The sequence below is a fragment of the Rhipicephalus sanguineus genome, chromosome 5 (assembly GCF_013339695.2).
Source record: "Rhipicephalus sanguineus isolate Rsan-2018 chromosome 5, BIME_Rsan_1.4, whole genome shotgun sequence".
Lineage (NCBI taxonomy): Eukaryota > Metazoa > Arthropoda > Arachnida > Ixodida > Ixodidae > Rhipicephalus > Rhipicephalus sanguineus.
This window is the reverse complement of record NC_051180.1, coordinates 110,486,098-110,508,793: the sequence shown is the minus strand read 5'-3', so window position 1 is coordinate 110,508,793 and position 22,696 is coordinate 110,486,098. Positions and strand designations below refer to the sequence as shown.

Genomic DNA, 22,696 nt, shown 5'->3' with positions numbered 1-22,696 from the left:
GCATTATTTCGCGCCTGGAGGCGCTTAAGTATACGAATTTTACTACAGCCTAAAAGCCTGCGCGCACATGTGGCGCCCTATACGGCAGATGGTTCGAAGCGAAAGGCATGCAGCGTCGAATTACGTTGATTCGTCTAAAACTTGGTGTGGTGTGCCATATGTGTATTTCCTAAGCAACATGTTGTTAGTAGTAGCCTCCGAAAAACGACGCGTACGTTGAGATTCAGTGAATGACTATAGCGCCTATGCAGCAACGTTGTTGATGAACTACTACTTGTTTGTGCTTCTTGACTCGCGATGCAGTAGGGCTTGCAGACGGAGTAAAAAGATGGCTGTGGTGAGAAATAAGGTTTAGCCTCCCTTATCTGAATACGTGACCTTATAATACCATGAATAGCATGGATTTCAGAAATACGTTGGAGATAGCAGTGTATGCTTGTGTACGTGTTGCAAGCACATTTTATACTGTCTTTAACGCGGCTCCCAGTAGTACCAAGGAAAAATGACGATCGCAGAATAAGTTCCAACTAATTCGCTATAACGCCAAATAGGAAACTGCGGCTAGTATTGGCATTAACTTGAGGACCCCTTGTACCAGACTCGGCAGTGGTCAAACTATAGTAATTTTTGCTGTATTGAATTACTAGTGGGAGCTGGTAATTTGGTATTGTGATGAATTACTTCAAGCTAGTAATTTAAAGAAATAGCCATTACGTTCCCAATGACTTTTTACTCACATCCATCAGATGTCAAGTGGTCGTGACGATGAAGAAGTCTCCAGCAGAATTCGGAAATACGTAACTCTTCATTTGGCCGAACTTCTGACCGGGAAACGGAAAGTAAAACTGCAAGCCATGCACGCTGTATACTGATAGAGCCGAACAGAGCGTCGGCCGTCAATAATACTAGCCGCAGATTTCTATTTGGAAATAAAGCGAATTCAGAACTAGAACCTCAAGCTGCTACGCATACTGCTACAGAACTAGAACCTCAAGCACTGCATATCTTTTCTCGAACGATGCCACGTTGTAAATACCATGGCCGCAGCTACATGATGCTCACGCAGTTCCACAGCTACAAGAAGTGCTGCAGGCGATTCCTCGAGCGGTTCTGAAGTCTGAAAGCACGCCATGGAAGGAAGGCTCGTTGGCTGGCTGGATAGCTGAGCATTGCATCTGGAACGAGGGCACTTCGGTGCAAGATGGCCTGTTTGGCGACAATTATAGCATGCGGCCTTGGTTAGGTCTTCCACGGGGCGATGAGCAGGTGCGCCATTTCGGGAGCTGATTGCAGAATAACGACTGTCTTGCTGGTCCAATGGTAACAAGGAAATTTGACATGAGACTGATGACTCATCCGGATCGATTTGTGAAGGTGTGTCGTTCATAATACCAATGTGTTGCCCAGGCATGGAAGGCGCTCGTGACGATTTTCTGGCTGCAATGGGCGGCTGACTGAGAAAATGCCCTTATAGTTCGGTCGAGTTGGGTGGCGATGTCAAGGAACGCGCTCACAGTTGATGCACGTTGTGCAGCGATAGTAGTTGCCAAGTGTGTGTCGCGCACTCCCTGCAGGGCATAATAAATGCGCTCAGGATCTGTCAGCCGGACGGGACAGCTTGAAATGACTCGCAGTTTTGCCAAATAGTAATCGACGAGGCTCTCACTGGGTGACTGGACGCGTCTGGTGACTATGTGCTGTCACTGCAGGAGCGTACGTCTGTCCCCAAACTGGTTCTCGAACGCAATCTTGAAATTTTCCCACGTGTCGCAGTGGTTCCCTGCCATGCTCTTCTAATCTGCGGCAGGGCCGCGGAGCTTACCAAGCGCTACGCCGAGGAGAGAGACGAAGCCCATGAAGCCAATCCTTGCGTGCGCTCGAATTCTTCAAGCCACTGGTGAGCTGAAATGCTACCGTCACCACTATACCATACGGTTGACGACCGTGGGCGATGTCGCCAATTCACTTATATCGTCCTTCAATCCAGTCGTCTCCAGGTTACGGCGCGAAGCCTCATGGCGAATAAAGTCTGTTGTGAAACCATGGGGGTCGATAATACTAGACGCAGTTTTCTATTTGGTGGAGTTATAGCGAGTTCGTTTGGCGCAGTAAGGCGCGTCGGCATTTATGCATGCGGCATCGAAAATTCGAGCCTTATCGCCGGTGGCCGCGTTAATTCCAGCATAATCTCAACAGTTCGCGTTTGCGCGCTCAAGATTCTAAAATAATCTGGAAGCTTCCCAGACACTATGGCACGGCTTGCGCAAGGCAGCGGCTACGCGTGCAACGGACTAGTTACACAAGGAAGGACACTTGGAAAAAACGCACAGGTATACACAGGACGTGCGCGAACTAACAACTGTTACGGTTGTTACTTCCTTGTGTTTGGGCAGCGCGCTACAACCCAACGCTGTTAATTTTTTCTTCTTGAAAAACTGCGGCGCGTGGAGTGACCCTTCCGCGGCTCCTGCCACGCGGTGGCGTTCGACGAATTGTTTACTCGGCGATCCACATGGTCAGTAGGTACAGAAATGGGCCACTTTTTAGTGCGCGTCTCAAGTGCAGCTTTCAAACTGAAGGAAAATATAGGAGCGTTGCTGAAAATGTAGCGGCGTGTGAAAATTAAAATGTAGCAGCGTGTGCAGTATCACCCGCGAGGTCGTCCTTCGGGCAATCTCGCGGGTGATACTGCACACGCAGAAACACCTCCGAGCTCTGCGTGCAGTTAACGTTATATGGTGTATATAAATAGCTTACCGTTGTTGCGCTGAACAGCCGGGGGCGCGTGGCCGCGTTGTTTAAAGCGGCGCATTGCAAAGCTAGGGGTCGAAGGCGCTCTTGGCAAATTTTTCCCTCTGATTTATTTTTTTTGTGGCTTTTATTTATATATACATACATAACATAACCGGGACATGATGGCAACGGTGACGGTGACGGCAAAAACCAGCCGAGAGTGTCCATGTAATCTGTCGCGATAAAAACATATCTAAGAGCGTTGGGTTGTGCATAGTCGACACATGCATCGCGCTACTCAAACACAAAGAAGTAACATCTGTGACAGTTGTTAGTTCGCGCTCGTCCTGTGCGTACCTGTGCCACGGCCGCGCCTGTGCGTTCTTTTTGAGCTTCCTTCCTTGTGTTTGAGCAGCGCGCTGCAAGTGTCGATCTGCGGAAGTTGTTAGTTCGCGCTCATCCTGCGTGTTCTTTTCGTGCGTCCTTCGCGCTTGGGCAGCGCGCTGCAAGTATCAAGCTACTTGCCGTTCTTGATGTGACATTTTAATTATTGCTATCGCATTCATTCCTTCGCCCTTGCGGCAAAACTGTGGCTTTTTTTTCTTTTTTGAAGATAGAGATTGAATGATTTTGCACGTATGTGCCTTCTTTACTTGAAAACACCCCCAAACTCTTTTTTTTTATATTCGGCTAACTTCAAAATGATTGTGATGATGAAATGAACTTTATTTGGTCCTGGAGAACCCCGATCAGACAACCCCCGAAGGGGGATCCGCCGCAGTTGCTGGCCGCGCCCACGCCGGTACTGGAAGACCGTGGCCCTCCGCCCGTTTGCAGGCCTCCTGGACTGCCGACAGCTGGACTGAGAGCTCGCGGCTTTTAAGAGCCCTCTCCCAGTCCTCTTCTGTGCTGAACTTTGCGCTAAGTAACGCCGGGCACTGCCAGAGCATATGAGCGAGTGTGCAATTATCCGCCCCACAGCTAGGGCATCCTGGATTTATGCCTTCAGCAAAGTGGCTAAACGTGCTGCGAGACGGGAAGGAACCTGCCTGCAGCATCCGGAGAACTGACGACTGCGGCCTAGTAAGCCTGGAATGCGGGAGGGGATATCGCCGCCTTGACAGTTGATAGTGCGAAGTAACTTCGTTGAAGGTGCCAAGTGTATCCCTGAAGCTCTCCGTGAAGCCGCCTCCGGACCCGCCCGGACCGTCGCGGCACGTGATTTCTCGCGCACGGTTATGGGCAAGTTCGTTGACGTTGGGAACTGTTGGATGAACCCCTGAGCCCATGTGGGCCGGGAACCAAGTAATTGTGTGGAAGACTCCTACACCCCTCGAACTGAGAAGAAAAATCGAGTGATTAGTGCATGCCAATAGCGGCCTAATCATCAAACTGCCATAGAGCTTAAGAAAAACTTGACAATGGGCTAGTTGGTTAGACATGATCAACGTTTCTTGAGCGAACTTTACAAAAAAAAAAGACAGCGATGAAGAACGCCCTTTATCGCTGTATTCAGTTCTTTTTTGTAAAGTTTGCGCAAGAAACGTTCATCATGCCATAGAGCACCTAATTACTACATCCAAAATCACCTCTCAAGCTCTCCGTATGCCCCGCCACGGTGGTCTAGTGGTTATGGCGCTCGACTGCTGACCCGAAGGTCGCGGGATCGAATCCCGGCCGCGGCGGCTGCATTTTCGATGGAGGCGAAAATGTTTGAGGCCCGTGTACTTAGATTTAGGTGCACGTTAAAGAACCCCAGGTGGTCGAAATTTCCGGAGCCCTCCACTACGGCGTCTCTCATAATCATATCGTGGTTTTGGGACGTTAAACCCCAGGAAAAAAAAAAAAAAAAAGCTCTCCGTACAGATAGTTGCACCCTCGAAGGTGAAACATGTGGTCCCGGTGCTTAGGAGTGCTGTTTCTTGGGCGAGTTGGAAATTCATACTTGGAAGGGTAGCGCCAGTGGACACGGACTATAGGAAGACACACGGACACACAGACGGAAGCGCTCTAGCAACTGTTTTATTGAAAATCTGCCCTACATATACAACGATTTTATGGCCACGTGACAATTTCAGCGCACTGACGAATTCAGGAACATCATTTCTTTTTCTGACAACACTATCGATGGTGTGCTGACACATTTCGCCCCTTCTATGATTATGGTCATTGCTTCGATGATTTCTCGAGTGGACTTATCGTTGTGGCGGCTGATTATGATACATTTTGAATAAACAGGTGAACAGCCACAGTCACTGCAATGTGTGAACAGGTGCCCATCTCTGTATCGAGCAACGTTTTGTTTGTGCTCCCGTAACCGATCATTGATACGTCGGCCCGTTTGGCCGATGTATTTCCCGCTACATGCCAGTGGTAAACTGTATACCACGCCTTCTGCGCATGGCATGTAAGGCAGATTTTCAATATACAGTAAAACCTCGGTGATACGATCACGGCTCGTACGAATTTCGAGGTGATACGAATTTTTCTGTGGTCCCGGCCAAGGCCCATTAGCCTGCAATGTATTGGAGTACGGTTGTTGCGAACCGATTTGCACCCCGCGACGTTTGATACGAACGTACGCTGGCGCACAGGTACGAACAGATGCTGCCCGCGCTGTCGCGGAAGACGCAGCTTTCACGCGCGGGCGCGGGCATACGCGCTGCGCGACCATCAACGGTGCGTCGTTGCCTCCGAGATAGTGCGCTCGAATCTTGGAGGCCTTTATGCGCCTTCGCGTTTAGATTACAGATGACGTTGACGTCGCGCTTTTTTTTTTTTCGACGCGTTGACGCGTGCTCCTGTGCTCGAGGCAGCAGCGTCTTTGTACTGTGTTAACACATGCCTGCCACGTCGATGCAAGCCATGTCCCAGCAATCAGACGTTCTATGAAACGAGACTGAAACTTGGGCTGCGGGTCCGTCATGAAGTCCCATGAAACGCGGACGAAGACCCCAAGAGACGAAGCGGACGGTCTTGGTGAAGGAGCTTGGCCTCTATCTACCGTGTGCAAAGCGCTTTTTAAGTCACTTTCGCCGCAGTACTTTCGCGTCATGCAGAAAAGTGTTGTATGATTAGGAAGGGGCTACTAGCGGTCACGGGGCACAACACGTCTGGTTCATTATTAACACACGCGCGCATGCACCGCATATTTACGAGTACAGGTATGATCGTTGACGTCTAAAAACTTTACTGGCAATCATTCAGAGCTGTTCATGACGTCGCTGCGGCCCTCAGAAACACTAAATCAAAACGTGTGCCAACTTTCTTTTGTCGCATACTGATTTTTTATGTTTTCTGGTGATACGAATTCCGGATGATAAGAATATTTTTGGTAACCCCGCGAGATTCGTATCACCGAGGTTTTACTGTATGTAGGGCAGATTTGTAATAAAAAAAAACAGTTGCTAGAGCGCTTCCGTCTGTGTGTCCTAACCTTAGATTGCTTGTGAAATAGGGGTGAAATGCGTCAGTAAGCGTACTCGGATAAGCCCGGTAAGCTCGGTAGATCGTTAAGCTCGGATAAGCCCCCGATGTAATTTTAAATGATGCACAGCCGTGCATTATTTAAAGATGCACGGATGAAAGTTTCTAGTTCGTGGCGGGAAAAGTTCAACCAATCACGCGTTAATCGTACGTATCTTTATTGCAGCATTCACTATCCAAACCCGCATGTCAAGATTCAGAAGACACAGCGTTTAGGAATAATCGTTGTGTATATTCTCCCGACAGCGATTAGCGGTCGGCATCTCCGCGCCAGGGGTACAGGAACGATTCCTCGGTTCCAAGCACGAACACGGCCCTTCCGAGTCTCACGTCCGTCGCGGACTCTGCGAAATACACACAAGGCAAGGCAGAGGGCGCCATGCAGAGGTAATTCATCGCGCACCACTTAACGACTCTTGTGCTCGTTTCTCGTGCGTTACAGTCTTAGGCGGTTTTTTTTGGTTTTTTTTTTATGAACAAGTGGGTGCATTTCGCAACCAGAAAAGCACCGGTCGATTATGCACTAACGCATCGCTTCTGGTCTTTTCACCGCTGCGAACAAGTTTTTACCAAGCGAGCTCGAAGACCTCGCCACCTCTCTATAGATTACCGTACGATAAAATTTTTGACATCCAGAGCTTTTAGGTTATCTGTCAAAGTTTGAAGACAGCGCCACTGAACGTTTATCGCGCTCCAATTGGGCGTTTTGGCAATGACGATGCAAGAGGAAAATCGATTCTAAACCTAATGGACACATTTGGCTTGTGAGAGGTACTCTGCGCCTATAGCCATGGTGTGCGCACAGGGATGGTGGGTAGTGCAGATGCCTTCCCACACCCCACCCCCGGGCATCTTAAGGGGGCGCCAAGTCTACTCCTTTCCTTTACTCAGATGGACCTGTACCGTCATTGCTCATAGTGCGAGCTTATGGTCATGCAGGTTATTGACGACAATGGCGGCCGAGGGTCCCTGATGTAGCATTCCAAGAACTGTTTACTTCCCACTTGAACCCCCGGAAAGCCAAGCAGCAAATCCAGGCCGTTGTGAGAAGCACGCCATAGCTTAATCTTAATTTTTTCTTTTTTCTTTTTTTGTATGTATTGCGAAGCTTGTTTTCTTTCGGGCTCAACCAATAGGGTGGTGGTGTGGAGGGGGGGGGGGGGTCGCTGCGGTGAAGCTTCGCACCCCCCTGCTTCTCTGATGGAGAACCTTGCGCACCCCTGTGCCTAAAGATTCCTGTAGATAATCAGTTGCCTCCATATTTTTCCATGCTTAGGGGCGAAATATACCACGCGCTTCACGCAACTTGAACCAAGCTATAGAAATAAAAAGGTGTATTAGATGACCTAAGCATCATTTATACAGCTGTAATGTTGTTAAGGCATTTAGAGCGCACAGTGCGGTGCGGTTATCTTCAGATGAAGATATTTAATGCAGGCTTACGAAGGCTTTCGGACTGTTGGGCTGTGGTCTGAGCGGGTGGCTGCTGGGCGTGTGCGCGGAGAAGCAGTGGAAGAACAGCGCCATCAGGCCTACGAACAGGAGCAGGTAGAAGAACGACTTGAACGGGTGCGCCTGCGAACCAGTGCGAAACAGGAGCCGGCATCGTCTCACAGGCAAGCAACGTACGCTTTACTGCACTTGGACCTTCCATAGGGCGACAGCGTAAAGGTTCGGGCGTGTTGATATAAGGACATGTTCAGCACTGAGCAGCAATACGTAAAAAGCCAGAACTACAAATGTGGGTTGTACCCAGAGCTATAACAGAATTTGTAGGACGCTGACATAAGATTGATGTTATATACATTAAGTATAGTTGCATAGCAGTTCTGTATGAGTCTTGTTCTCGCCTTAGACTCAAGTCACTCTGCTCGACGCTACACATCTATATCAGTAACACACACACACTAAAAAAAGAAAGAGAACAGCCACTGCTGGTGAAATACCGGCAGTCACAACCGACATCGGACACTTTCTCTTTTTTTTTTGTCCAGAACTTTCTATACCAATGCAGTCCGCCGCAGGCTATTAGCATCCACATTAATGACGGTAATCTACTGCCACACCGAACACAACTGACTCTATTAGTATCGGAAGGCATGGCACGCCGCGAAACCTCGTTTCAGGGACGGACCTTTGAGTTTGAGCCATTGACAAATATAATGGCTTTGCGATCTCCCATTATAGCCCTAGATCCAATTGTCTAGCATAAGCAGCAACTCGACAAAAATAATTGTATGACAGCGCTGTTTGTATTGCATCGAGTCCTACTTTTTATGCAAATGCGCGCATTCTTTAGCGAGGTAGGACTCCGGCGTCTAGGTCGCCAGGGTGCGAACTGCGAGCATTACGGGATAACAGTATGTCGCTAATATTTACGAAATGATGCAGGGATGGGCAGTCGTCAGCTAGCCACATGAAGACAGCGATGCAATACACTACTTGCTTCAGCGCCAGTAAACGAAGCAGGATTCACAAATGTCTCTCACGAAGTGTAAACGCAGCTGCCATCGAGCGACCAAGCCCCATCGAATGCCAACTGCGCAGATCGGCAAGAGCTCGACGGCTCACGGATTGTTATGCACTTTGATCGCTTGCCACCTCAAATCAAGATTGATATATCAGAGCAGCGCAATCGGCCTTCATGGCGCATGCCCGAGTCGCCACGTCACTGGCCGCGACGTCGTCAACCATTATTGTCCCAGAGAAATCGTCAGTTCCTGCCAGAGTGCCTGTCTCTAGGAAGTACTAGGCTGGGTGTGTCTGAGGCACTTAATTTGTGTTGGGCGAGGCGAACAAACTTCTCTTAACCAATCTTCATTCATCGTGTGCTGCTTAGTGTCTCCACCATTACGTGCATAGCGACCCTGTCGTCTGTGAATCCAACCACGTGTTCTCATCACGAGTCACCACGTGTTCGATGGATGTGACGCTTCACAACCAGTATGGTATGTGACCGGTGCGCCTCAATCGGCACGCCACCATCGCACTTTTCGTTATTTCTTCTTAGGTGCGCGACGGTTGTCTTTTTCTAGTTCAGCTAAGCTCAACATATTCCCCCTTGGAGCTCTACTGAAGACTGCGTTGAATTCTCATTTTTTGAAAACAGTGGTAAATGGCCACAAAAACCCACTTTCGGTTTAGTTGTAAAACGACGAAGCATGCCGTCGCTGTTCTGATACCACAACAGTCACGTTCCGCTCAGACGATTCGACGATGGAGCGATGACAGCTATGTAAACTATCCTGGCGTGAGTATTTTAAGCTGGTGCAGTACGATTCCTGCTGAGTAACTGTACAACTTGCTACACGAGCAGACCATGAACTCTATGCCACAGCTACTGCCTGCAGCACGAACACGTTTTTTTCTCTCTTCCCGTATACGGTTGGCTTAAACACAGTTCAACAGACGCCGCTCCCAAGGCTTAGCTGTAGGGAGCCCGAATGCAAATCACTTTAGGAAGGTATTGATAGCCTACAGGTGACGTGACGAACACGGCTTCTGAACGTACTGGTGCTACAACGTGACAGCTACGATGACGTCAACACGGCATATTTCACTGCTTTGTAAAACCTGTTACAATGCGATAAGAATTGTTCGGGTTTCACGTCCCAAAACGACGATATGATTATGAGGATCGCCGTAGTGGATGGCTCCAAAAATTTCGACCACCTGGGTTCTTCAACGTGCATGTATGTTCAAGTACACGGGCCTCCAGCATTTCGCCTCCATCGAAATGCGACCGCCGCGGCCGGGATTCGATCCCGCGACCTTGGGGTCGGCAGTCGAGCACCATAACCACTGGACCACCGCAACGGGTTAGCAACAGTGCGAGAAAGACGTGGCCGAAATGTTATTAGCCTCTGTTCCAGAGCGAGGACAGAACCTGCGTGCAATTTACTGATAACATCCCAGTGACGTCACGAATCTAGCTTCCCCATTGCCGATGCTACAATATAGCGGATTCAACATCGTCAGTGCTGGCCATCTATACAGACACGAAAGCGAGAGCTTTATGCGCAGACTCAATCTCTGCCTTGCAGGTGACCTGAATGCGCTGCTGTGAAATTTAACATGGTGGCATTTTTAACCGTTCTGTTATCATCACCTACCGTAAACGACACGGCATAGGCGTTCTCTATCAGCAGGCAATCAATTCTACACGTGCATAATGTAGCTTTCGGTATGTTTCTTTTTCTTTGTTTTTCTGTAGTGCCTATTAGCAAGTATAGCCTATCTTAGCTTGGCAGTCGTTATAGCTCCAATGATTATGCACGTTTTGAAGTCGTGGTATTTCGTCATGGTGTACATCTGACAGCTAAACGTATTGTACAGCCATGAAACTACGCTCCTGATAATGAGTAGTGTCAGTGCCACAGACAGCGGTGAACATCCAAAAGAATTTAACCTTGTGTCAATTTAATTTCCATATACTTCACGTTCCACGCACGCACAATCGTAAATTTCAAGCAACGTTCACTGATTGTCGGTAGATCGAGGTTTTATCATTAGTGAGTTGCGTTTTTTGCGCTATTATCGAATAGCATGACCAGGATTTGAGGATATATGGGAAATAGGCGAAAAAAATTATTTCTGACGAAAAAGCTACTTGTCAAAAACGACTCCCGGTTCTATACAGTAGAAACTTATTTGAACATTCGGTTAAAATTACAGTGTCGCAGCACAAACCGCGTGGCTTCCCGAAGTGTTTAAAATTTTACAATGGGTCCCCGTGTGTTTCTAATGGGCGGCGTCCAATTGTCCTGGGAAGCCACACGCTTTGTAGTGCGATACTTTAATGTTACCAAAACGTTCCAGTAGGTCTCTACTGTATAGAACACCGAGTCGTTTTTGATAGCTTGCTTTTTTCAAGAGATATGATTTTTTTCGCCCATTTCCCATTCAGTTATGGCAGGACGCCGTTGCTACCGCCAAGAGATGGCGCCACGCACAAACGTCCCCAAATCCTGGGAATGCCCGAGTCAGGTGAACAATGAGTGCACATCCCTTAGCAGCACGCGAACCAGCCGACTCACCTTTATGTATTCCTCGACAGACTTATAGCTTTTGGAGGCAAAAAGCGCATCCTCAAGCTTCGTCAGTGATCCCAGCTCGTCCGAGTAGCGACACTTCTGGAAGATGTCGCAGTAGCCATGCCCGTCACAAACGGAGCCCGGTGGCATCCTTGCCCCGCAGAGCGACTTCATGGCGGGATAGTGGCAAGCGTCTTTACACTTTCCTGCAGACAGTGCAGAAAGCCAGTACAGCAACATTGCGTGCGACGAAACCCGCTGGCAAAGTTCTATTACAGCGCATTAAAGTAAGCCAGGGATCCAGTCTCACAAATAGTGCGAAAAGCGAACCGTTCGCTCGCACTCGCATGACTGGTCCTTCTTCCTTCATCTTTACCCCCACTTCCCCATCCCACAGGCACTGAGCCGTGTCCCCAACTGGGAGACAGAAATAAGTGTCTTATCCTTCCTTCAACAATCACTATATGACTGGTCTAACTTACTTTTAAATGCGAAGCATTTCTTAGCGAACCTTTGGCACTTTGAGCGTTTCTATCTACGTATCTATATATCCAGACGCCTACGTCTGGGTGCTCTTGTGATTGCCTCCTTAACTTGGTGTAGACCAAAATTGCCATGGGAGGGTAAGAGGATTTGACGAATATGACTGTCGGGTCATGACATCAATAACGCGAAAATCCTGTCGCGTCCATCGGGAAATCCTTTCGTGCAGACACGTGTGGCACATACCCTTTTACCGCGGGCCGCGGTGTACGGGTGTGCGCCACAGGTAATTGACAGTTTATATATACCCAGCAACGGCGAGAACAGACATTGGTAATTTAAATGCGAGAGCGTTAAGAAAAACCTGACGTCGGCAGCGTTGACCCGACGAATGCAAAGAATTAAAATTAGGATCCCAGCAGGATTCGAACCCAAGCATTCTGCGTGGCAGTCTGGTATTCTACCACAGAGCCACGCCAGGTCTATAAACTGCTTTGGAAAAATAGCCTATGCAGGCGTAATGACGGTGCAACGTCATTTGTGGTTGTGGTGTTAGCCATCTAATTTTATACAAGAAAGCAATAAACACTACATATGTACTCCTACGATACAGGCGTCAGATCAGATTAACGTCTGTGGTTCCAGTGTTGGCTCCACTTTTATAGCAGTCTAATAAAGATTACATTTGCATTCCTATGATTCAGCAAGCTATATTCAAGCATTGCTCGACCCCGGAGGAAAACGTTAACGAAAGTTGCGTATGATAATCACATGACTGCACCATAAGGTGCACTTAGTTTCGATAATACTGACGTATGTACTCTAACGTGAGGGCTGACGTTACGTCGCACCATAAGTTACCCTTTAAACGCCAGTGTTGTCGACGTGCCTGGTAAGCCCACGATGTGCACACAGCTACTACACTTACAAAAACACGTCGGTCCACCTGTAACACTTGGCTCAAAGTCATAAAGTACAGCATACAAGTATTCGCTGACTGCTTCCCATGAAACCGATTCTCACAACGCGTGGTATCTGCCGATTTTTTTTCTTTTAATTAATTTTTGTTCAGGAGATGTTTGCGCTTTTATATAGCACCTGCTACTACTTTTCGCCAATAGAATTCGGGAAAATCGCAGCAATGAAAAAAATTGCATAAAAGAGCACCAAGGGAGATAGATCAAATCCCTAAGAGCAAATCACTTCTTCGCCCTACCTTTGTTCTCGCAGGCAATGAGGCACTTCTCGTCCACCGTGTAGCGATCTCCCGTAAGGTAACACGGCTGCATGCCGTATTTGAGGCAAATGGAGCCGAGGCATTCGCCTTCGATGCACACCTGCCTGCCCTTGTTGCAAACGGTGTTGTTGGGCTTCGGTTTTCCCAGGGGGCAGGAGGCGTTGAGGCCGCTACGCGTACTGTCAAGGAAAGTCGCTGCGTAATGACACGTGGGCTTCTTCATGCTATCCTACTGCCATCAGGAACTTCAAAGTGCAAAAAGTTGTTTGGGATAGCGGCGAAGCCCGTCCGAGGTAGAGATGTCGAGGTGATGTACAGAAGACATATAAGGGAGTAAGTGCAAATTAATGTGTGTGCTGTGCATTCAAGAAATTTAAACATTTTAACCAGAATTATACATCGGAAGTAGGTTAAGTATACACCGAAAGTAAGTCATCTCTAATCGTCAGTGACCAAATGGACGTAACGTAAGACCAGAAATGGGAGCCGTAAGTGAAGTAAGAGGATTTTGGTGCACGGATGTCACGTAACGGACAGGCAGTGTTATAACGTTGCTTAAGTAAGGTTCATCGCAGCCCCCCCCCCTTTAAGTCAATGTATGGGGCAGACCTCCCCCCCCCCCCCTAGTGCGCACGCCTACGGGTAGGAACAAAGCAATCGACTGCGAACATCAAGGTGATTCAATGCGTGTCTCTCACACTACTTCTTGTTATGTCTTGCAAGAAGTCTGATCCCGGTTGTATAACTTATACCCGTGTCACACGGGCGTTTGGAAGGCCTTCTAACCGATAGTCAATTGACTCATTGATCAAGCACGAGCTCCTGCACGGGACGTTTCGAAGGCCGTCGAGTCAATAGTCTATCGAGACAACGGAGCACCCCACAACTCTATTGAAGCTTCGATAGCCAATGAGCAACGGAAGCCGAAACAGCACGAACGTGCCCTATCGTTCACAGTGTGCTCGTACTCACGATTAGAAAGAAAAATTGAATCTGACTAGTATGCTTTAAGAGCAGTGTATGTGAGCTTTGCGAATTACTTAATAAAGCATTTTTACACTTGAAATGTGCGAATCGCACATACTCTTGACAACAGCAATGTGCTTCTCTTCATCGTGCCGTCTTGCCGTGTATCGGTCGCTACAGTTTCGCTGCTCAAGAAATATGTATTTATAACTATAAACACCTCATTGAAATGTTTAAACAAAATCAGACATATTTGTGCTTTTAAGTGGATTTGTATTATTTAACTTTAGAGGACATGGAAACGAAAATGAAGATCCGCAGCGCCACGCAATTTTTCCCGAGAAAGGTCTTAACGCATCAATGGCCTTTCAAAATTGCCGTGTAGCAGCGCGACAACCCCAACGATTCGATAGAGTTGTGACGTTTCGATGGCCATCGACTGGATGGCCTTTCAAAAGTGCCCGTGTTACACAGGTATTAATGCGTTACAAAGTGTACAGCACACTTTCGCCTTCAAGTGTTACAAGAGTGCAATGTGCTTGCGAGTTTGTTTGTTTTTTTTCATACATATAAACGAAGGATACGAGCACAACGCTTTCCCTCGGCACTCCGTTGCAGGATGACAGGGCGCGTTAGAGGCATGCAGGTGGCAGTGGTTGTCGCAGCATGGTCCCGCCGATGGACTGCGCAGGGCAGAAAGCGTGGAACGCTTTTAAGTTTTTATGTGGATACATTCGGCTGACATAACTGTTGATACAACATTCATATGTTTATATATATATATATATATATATATATATATATATATATATATATATATATATATATATATATATATATATATATATCTATATATATATATATAGCTTCCGCGTGGGTTACAAATATGCAAAGTAATATCTATCAGAAGTTAACGTTATATAACCTATTATAACATGCGGGATTTAATATTAAAAATGGTATCAAAGATGGCACGTGCATGGGACTATAGTAGGAAACAAACACTGCAACAGAGACAAGGTATTGTAATTAACAATTAAAAAAATGTCTTGTATAATGTCTTGTACCCATTTCATACGTCGCTGCAAGGGCATTCTTCCCACGGTGGAAGGTGGAAAAAAGGGATAATGGCGCGTGACTATTTCGAAGCTTAAAAAATCCGGCAGATCCCACGCACTGTGGGAATCGATGTAATGCGAAGCAGCCAGCAAAGAGCTGCATACATCGCCTTCTTTATTTTTGAGCCGAATGAAATCATTCATGCCATGGCATCTAGTTCACCATATATCACATATTTGCCATGCACGCGTGCATGCACAATATGGTATATACCATGCCAGTGAAACGTATATTCTGGTATATACACTGCATGACTGGTGATTTATGTTCATCACGCGCTCCTGTCATGCAATACCAATTTTGGTATATATCCAGTTATCTAAACGACCGGAAGCACACTATAACAGTGTCATGTAAATCATACCGTACATGACATGCATAACATAATTCGCATGTTAGGACCTGTCATTTATGTTCGTCATACAGTCACATCGCACAATAACAATTTTGGTGTATATCAAACGAGCGAAATGGCCGCGAGTCCACGATGAGCGTAGCATGTAAATTGTGCCATACATGACATGCACGTCATGGTTTTCATGTTACCACCTGTCATTTACGTTCGGCATACATTCGCGTCACGCAATGCCGATTTTGGTGTATATCAAGCTAGCGAAACGGCCGCGATCGGACAATGAGCGTTGCATGTAAATCATGCCGTAAATGATATGCATATCATAATTTTCAAGTTATCACCTGTCATATATGTTTGTCATACAGTCACGTTGCGCAATACCAATTTTGGTGTATATCCAGCGAGCGAAACGGCCGCGAGCGCATCATGAGCGTGGCATGTAAATCATGTCGCACATGACTTGTCTGTCAAGATTTTCACGTTACCACCTCTCATTTACGTTCGTCATACAGGCGCGTCGCGCAATACCATTTTTGGCGTATATCAAGTTAGTGAAACGTCCTCGAATGCACCATGAGCGTGGCATGTAAATCATGACATGTATGTCATGTTTTTCATGTTACCACCTATTATTCATGTTCTTGATACAGTCACATCGCGCAATACCAATTTTGGTGCATATCAATCTAGCGAAACGGACGCGAGCGCACCATGAGCGTGCCATGTAAATCATGTCGTACATGACACGCATGTCATGATTTTCATGTTACCACCTCTAATTTACGTTCGTCATACAGAAGCGTCGCGCAATACCAAATTTGGTGTATATGAAGCCCGCGAAACGTCCGCGAATGCACCATGAGCGTGGCATGTAAATCATGACATGCATATCATGGTTTTCATGTTACCACCTGGTATTCATGTTCTTGATACAGTCAACTCGCGCAATACTAATTTTGGTGTATATCAACATAGCGAAACGGCCGCAAGTGCGTCATGAGCGTGGCATGTAAACTATGTCGTGCATGACACGCGTGTCATGATTTTCATGTTAACACCTCTAATTTACGTTCGTCATACAGTCGCGTCGCGCAATACCAATTTTCGTGCTTATCAACCTAGCGAAACGGCCGCGAGTGCGTCATGAGCGTGGCATGCATGTCATGGTTTTCTTGTTACCACCTGGTATTCATGTTCTTCATACAGTAACATTGCGCAATACCAATTTTGGTGTATGTCAAGCCAGCGAAACGGCCGCGAATGCACCATGAGCGTGGCATGTAAATCATGACATACATGACATGCATGTCATGGTTTTCTTGTTACCACCTGTTATTCATGTTCTTCATACAGTCACATCGCGCAATACCAATTTTGGTGTATATCAACCTAGCGAAACGGCCGCGAGTGCGTCATGAGCGTGGCATGCAAATCACGACATACATGACATGCATGTCATGGTTTTCATGTTACCACCTGTTATTCATGTTCTTCATGCAGTCACATTGCGCAATACCAATTTTGGTGTATATCAAGCCAGCGAAACGGCCGCGAATGCACCATGAGCGTGGCATGTAAATCATGACGTACATGACATGCATGTCATGGTTTTCATGTTACCACCTGTTATTCATGTTCCTTATACAGTCACATCGCGCAATACCAATTTTGGTGTATATCAACTTAGCGAAACGGCCGCGAGTGCGTCATGAGCGTGGCATGTAAATCACGACGTGCATGACACGCGTGTCATGATTTTCATGTTACCACGTGTCAGTTATGTTCGTCATGTCGAAATGTCGCGCCATACCAGTTTCCGTATACATTTATTCATTTAAACGGCCGCGAGCGCCCCGAGACCATGTCATGTAAATCATGCCGCTCATGACATCCGTGTCATAATTTGCACGTTAGGACCTGTCATTATGTTCGCCATGAGCTCTTGTCACGTTATGCCAGTTTTGGTATATATAAAATTAACGGAATGGCCGCAAGAGCCCCAAGGCCGTGGAATGTAAATCATGCTGTTCATGACATGCATGTCATGATTTTCATGTTATGACCTGTCATTTATGTTCGTAATACGGTCATGTTATTCCATACCAATTTTGGTATACATCCGATTAACGAAACGGCCAGGAGAGCACAAAGTCGTAGGCGGCTAGATAGATAGATAGATAGATAGATAGATAGATAGATAGATAGATAGATAGATAGATAGATAGATAGATAGATAGATAGATAGATAATAGATAGATAGATAGATAGATAGATAGATAGATAGATAGATAGATAGATAGATAGATAGATAGATAGATAGATAGATAGATAGATAGATAGATAGATAGATAGATAGATAGATAGATAGATAGATAGATAGATAGATAGATAGATAGATAGATAGATAGATAGATAGATAGATAGATAGATACGCTCAAACTCGCAGAAGTTCGCTAAGAAATGCTTCGCATTTAATATGGCGTTTGTTTTCTAAAAGAGCCAAGTCCACTTTAAGTGAAACTTTTTTACTTCTGACATTATGGTCGGGCCTTTTCGAACAATTTTTTGCCAGTGTGCTCATCATAGGTCGGCAAAAAATGTGGAGCTCACTCAGACTCACTCATGAAATATATTTTGCCCTTAGAGCTCACTCGGACTCAGACTCGCGAAATTTTTCCTCAACCGGACTCACTCGGACTCAGACTCACTGAAAATTTTTTCAGCCGGACTCACTCGGACTCAAACTCACGAAATTATTACTCACTCGGACTCACTCAGACTCAGACTCACGGCTTTGTCTGAGTCTGAGTGAGTCTGAGTGAGTCGACTCATGAGTCTGTTAGCGTATAATTGGTGTTATCGACTATGATGTCAATGCTTTTTCACTCCAATATCTCGCATAATTGGTGCTCTACTTGGCGCCTTTTGATGTCGTACCTTCAAATATGAGTTATCCGTGGTTACAATACAGTAAGGAAATTTTTATTTAAAGGGATTACTCAGACGAAATATTTTTATCAAGAACTTCCTGTGAAAGAGTTTTCGGGGGCAGGTCATGGCACCCCCCACCTCTGTAACTCACGCCTCTGATCAATAAATATTGAGCTGGCGTATGAACTCTAGGGCTTTGAAGTATGCGTGAGTCAACGGGACTATAAACGTGAGCTGACATAAGGCTGATAATATTGCTGAAGAGGTGCAGACAGAACGAGTGGTCGGCAGAAAGGTGTGGAGCTTAAAGTCCCTGAAACTTCGTAAAGTAGCGACACTTTCCTCCTCCGCTCGCGTTCCTCCTCGTTCTCCTCTCCTTCGCACTCTCTTTTCGAGCATGGCGCCACCTACCTTGCTCTTGCGCAGCAGACGACGCTTCGCAAAGGGAGCGCGCGCTTGCCAGGCGGCGCGCTTTAAGCATTCGCACTAGCCGTGTAGATCTTTGTATCCTTTTTTTTTTTAAATTTTATGTCGTTTAGGAGATGTTAGGACACGTTTGTAAAGGACATGTGTGATGTTGAACGTTAATGTCCCGCTCTACATGAAGCCTTCTGAAACCTATACGTTGTACACGTCGTCCTCGCGAGGCGAATTCGCCGCGCATACCAATGACGCACTGAGGCTGCCAGTACGCACTAGAGGTAGCCGTTCCGAAGTATCGGTTGGGTAAATATAGTTAACGCCGCTATACGTGCCTGTATCATGTAGCACTGCACACTGCAATACAAAAGGGCGTATTTGAGACGCCTCTTTCCTACAAAACAATATCCAGCATCTGGCTCACTTGCTTTTTCTTTTTCACAAAATCTCTGCGCTCGCTATTTTCTGTTAACTGTTTAGCAACCTCACAAAAAGCGCGTGCTATGGGGCGTATTTCTGTCCCGAAACAATAACTATCAATCTCGCGTGCCTTTCCTTGCATTATCGCCGGGCGCGCCGTACTTTCAGGTCACGAATGACGTGCGTGTTAATAAAAAGCATCCTTGATAGGAAAGTGCCGAGCGCCGAGTTTTCAAGAAAGGAAGCGCAAACTAGCCAGAGGACGGTTATTGGTGAGGGGCAAGAAGACTTCACAAAAGGTGCGGACAGTTTTTAGAGTGGAAGAAACACATGGGCAATGGGTGTTGGCTGTATTAATAGTGGCGACTATTATTTATTTAGAAAATGACTGTCAGTGCAAGCAGCAGCTCGGAGCTTCATTGAAAGAAGAATGCGCCAGAAGGCGTACATCATTTCCAGTCGATACATTTAGACAGCGTTGGTTGATTCGTTAAGAGATTAGACGCACCAACCATAGTGCGCAAGTGTGCCTCGTAGACGTACTTGACATACGAACTATACTCGCTGCTCAATGAACGAGCAAGCGAACGAATAAACTAGCCTGCCACCGTAAACGTTTCCTTCGCGAGAGCTCCACTCGCGGATATTAATATCATTTGGGGTTTTACGTCCCACTACCACGATATGATTATGAGAGACGCCGCAGTGGAGGGCTCTGGAAAATTTTGTCCATCTGATGTTCTTTAACGAAAACTGAAATCGCACGGCACACTGGCTTCAAGCTATTCGCCTCTGTCGAAATGTGACCGCCGAGGTCGACCGTGACCTTCGGGTCAGTAGCCGAGCACCGCAACCTCTGCTCCACCGCGGCGGAAAGCCATTCGCGGATATAAACCTCCAAACGAAACGCACGTAAACCTTCGCGCTAAATAACACGTGTACGTGAGGTTCCTAAACGATGAATGCACCCTGCGACTCGGTTGGACACGCACGCTTTGCCTACCTACCTTTTATCTCAAGTCCACCGGCGGATCTGTCGGCGTCAAAGAGCCAGAGAAAGCTATTTGCTTTGGGGGAAAAAAACAGAAAAAAACGAGCACGCAACAAAAACAGAGAGTACCACACCTAATGTGAGCTTTCACACGGTAACTGTGTTTCTTCAAAAGAACTGCGCCGAATCTCTGAAGTTTCGCAATCACATTTTCGAAAAAAAAAAACACTTAGTACAGACCCCGCAGAAGCAGCAATAAAACGTGTGAGGAAAAGCGACGTACTGCCCAAATAACTGAGACGTGTCTGCGGCGTTATAGCACGCAGCGATTTGCGCGAACCTCGACGAGTACTTATAGTGAGAGGATAGCAACTTACATCGCATAGTCGCGTCGAAAACGTCGGTCGAAAGTTCTATCTTCCGATTCGGTGTAACCAAGCCTTCCTTCGCAACTCGTTGCGCTTCCCGGACGGTATCATAAACAGCTTTTTGCCTTCACTTGATTTGTTTCGGCATCCGAAAGCGCAGCAGAAGCCCATGGCAACCAAGCGTGACGTGGGTCTTGTGTGCAAGGTATCTCGGAGCACAACGCACGCGGAATGGAAAGCGCGTATCCATAAAACACATGCGCTGAGAACCAGCGAACCCGCGCTTCGAGAGCGAAGATGGCAGTCGCGAGCGACTGTAAACAAACGAACGCTCCGAGCGGTCCCACGTGACTGCAGTTGGCCAATGCCGACGCGGCGTCAGCCTCGGAGAGGGCAGAGGGGGGAGAAAAGAGAGGAGGCGCGCTTTCATGCACGTATGTCGCTACTTTACGAAGTTTCAGGGACTTTAGTGGAGCTCACTCACACTCACTCATGAAATATATTTTGCCCTTGGAGCTCACTCGGACTCAGACTCACGAAACTTTTCCTCAAGCGGACTCACTCGGACTCAGACTCACTGAAAATTTTCTCAGCCGGACTCACTCGGACTCAAACTCACGAAATTATTACTCACCCGGACTCACTCAGACTCAGACTCACAGCTCGATCTGAGTCTGAGTGAGTCTGAGTGAGTCGACTCATGAGTGAGTTTGCCGACCTATGGTGCTCATGTCACCAAAATACCTCCAATCTATATTGCGGATAAAATCTGCATAGTCCATCGTCGACACTCAGGAGTAAAATTTAGATTTGGCTCTTATAGATTGAAACATTTCATTTGGGCTTGAATTAGCACGTAAAAGAAGTCTAAATCGCAGCGAATAAACGATATAGCAATGTTTTGCGACAAAATTAACACCATCCTCGTGCTTCCGTCGGTGCCGTCCTTTTTTGCGTGGGCGTAATGACGATGACTAGACTTGTAGAGCGAGTGGTCCTTCCAGGCAAATGGCGCACCATTCTGGACTGTCCTCAGTGTTTCCTTGTTCTTGGCACGGTGTAAGAAAAATAATTTAGGTGTGGACACTCTCCGCCCGCCGCGAAGGAGAGCGCGTCCAGATAATGTTCGCCTTTAATACATGCGCCGGCCGCAGTTTCGTGGGGGGCGCTGCGACATGGGGGCTTAAGAAACCTATTGCGACGAGGCGAACGCGCGTTTTTCTTCATTTTTTTTTCACCTCATTGCATTTTTTCACGGCGAGTTTTCATACGGCCACGGTGTAAACGGCGCACCCGACGCACATAGCGTCCCTAACAGCGTTGCGTACGCAAAAGCGCGGCGTCTTGCTTAGAGCGACTGAGCAGTCTTTCTCCTCGCTGACTTCTCACGTGCGCAACGCCGTTACGGACGCTACGCACGCAGCTCGTCTTCTATAGTACATGCGCCGGCCGCGGTTGCGTGGGAGGTGCTGCGACATGGGGGCCGAGAGGAGGAAAGAGGCGAACATTATGTGGACGCGCCGTCGGGCGGAGTGTCCACACCTAAATTATTTTTCTTACACCGTGTTCTTGGCATCTATTGAAGGCCTTCAAAAAATGATTCAGCTCTTCTTCTTCTTAGTTCGTTTTATGCCGCGCCGTTTAGGATCACTTCTTCTTCATCAAGGAATAGATCGGTGCCCGAAATATTTGCTTCCGTTGTCTTCTATTTGAAGTATACCGTCTTGGAGCGAAACAAGGACATGATACTGTAGCACAAAACTCGAAAAGAAACACCAAGAGGCAAAAAGAAGTAGGAAAGTCGGCCTCTTACTCTTTATATTCGAGTTTCGCCCTACAACGTCATGTCCTTCAGTAAGTACCAACTCGTCCAAGAAAAAGTAATTGTGGAACGAAAGCATGATAACAAAGCAACTAGGACACAAATGAAACAGATTGGATGCGGCCATGTTGGTTGTGTTGGTCACGACTGTTGGCACAGCGCTGGTTTAATGGATCTGGCTCTGTTTGATTAAGACAGGTGCAGGATTTGGCTCATTTTCGATTCGAAACTGCCTTTTTGAGTTCACGTTACAATAAGGAATTGCCCCATTTTGGTTATAATTGTTTTAAAAGTGAAAGATCGATTTACGCTCCAGTGAAATTTAACCCAGT

The 22,696-nt window shown here is 46.9% G+C and overlaps 1 protein-coding gene across 1 annotated transcript in view; it reads right to left on the bottom strand.

The window, feature by feature from the left end:
* Positions 1-6,468: 6,468 nt before the first annotated feature.
* LOC119394903 (disintegrin and metalloproteinase domain-containing protein 10-like) overlaps positions 6,469-22,696 on the bottom strand; it is a 37,790-nt gene continuing 21,562 nt past the window's right edge. Inside the window, exons 10-13 of the mRNA XM_049416014.1 lie at positions 12,952-13,151; positions 11,256-11,458; positions 7,677-7,794; positions 6,469-6,563 (exon numbers count right to left, since the gene is read on the bottom strand). Of these exons, the coding sequence (XP_049271971.1) occupies positions 6,469-6,563; positions 7,677-7,794; positions 11,256-11,458; positions 12,952-13,151 (616 nt within the window). The remainder of the gene's footprint in view (positions 6,564-7,676; positions 7,795-11,255; positions 11,459-12,951; positions 13,152-22,696) is intronic.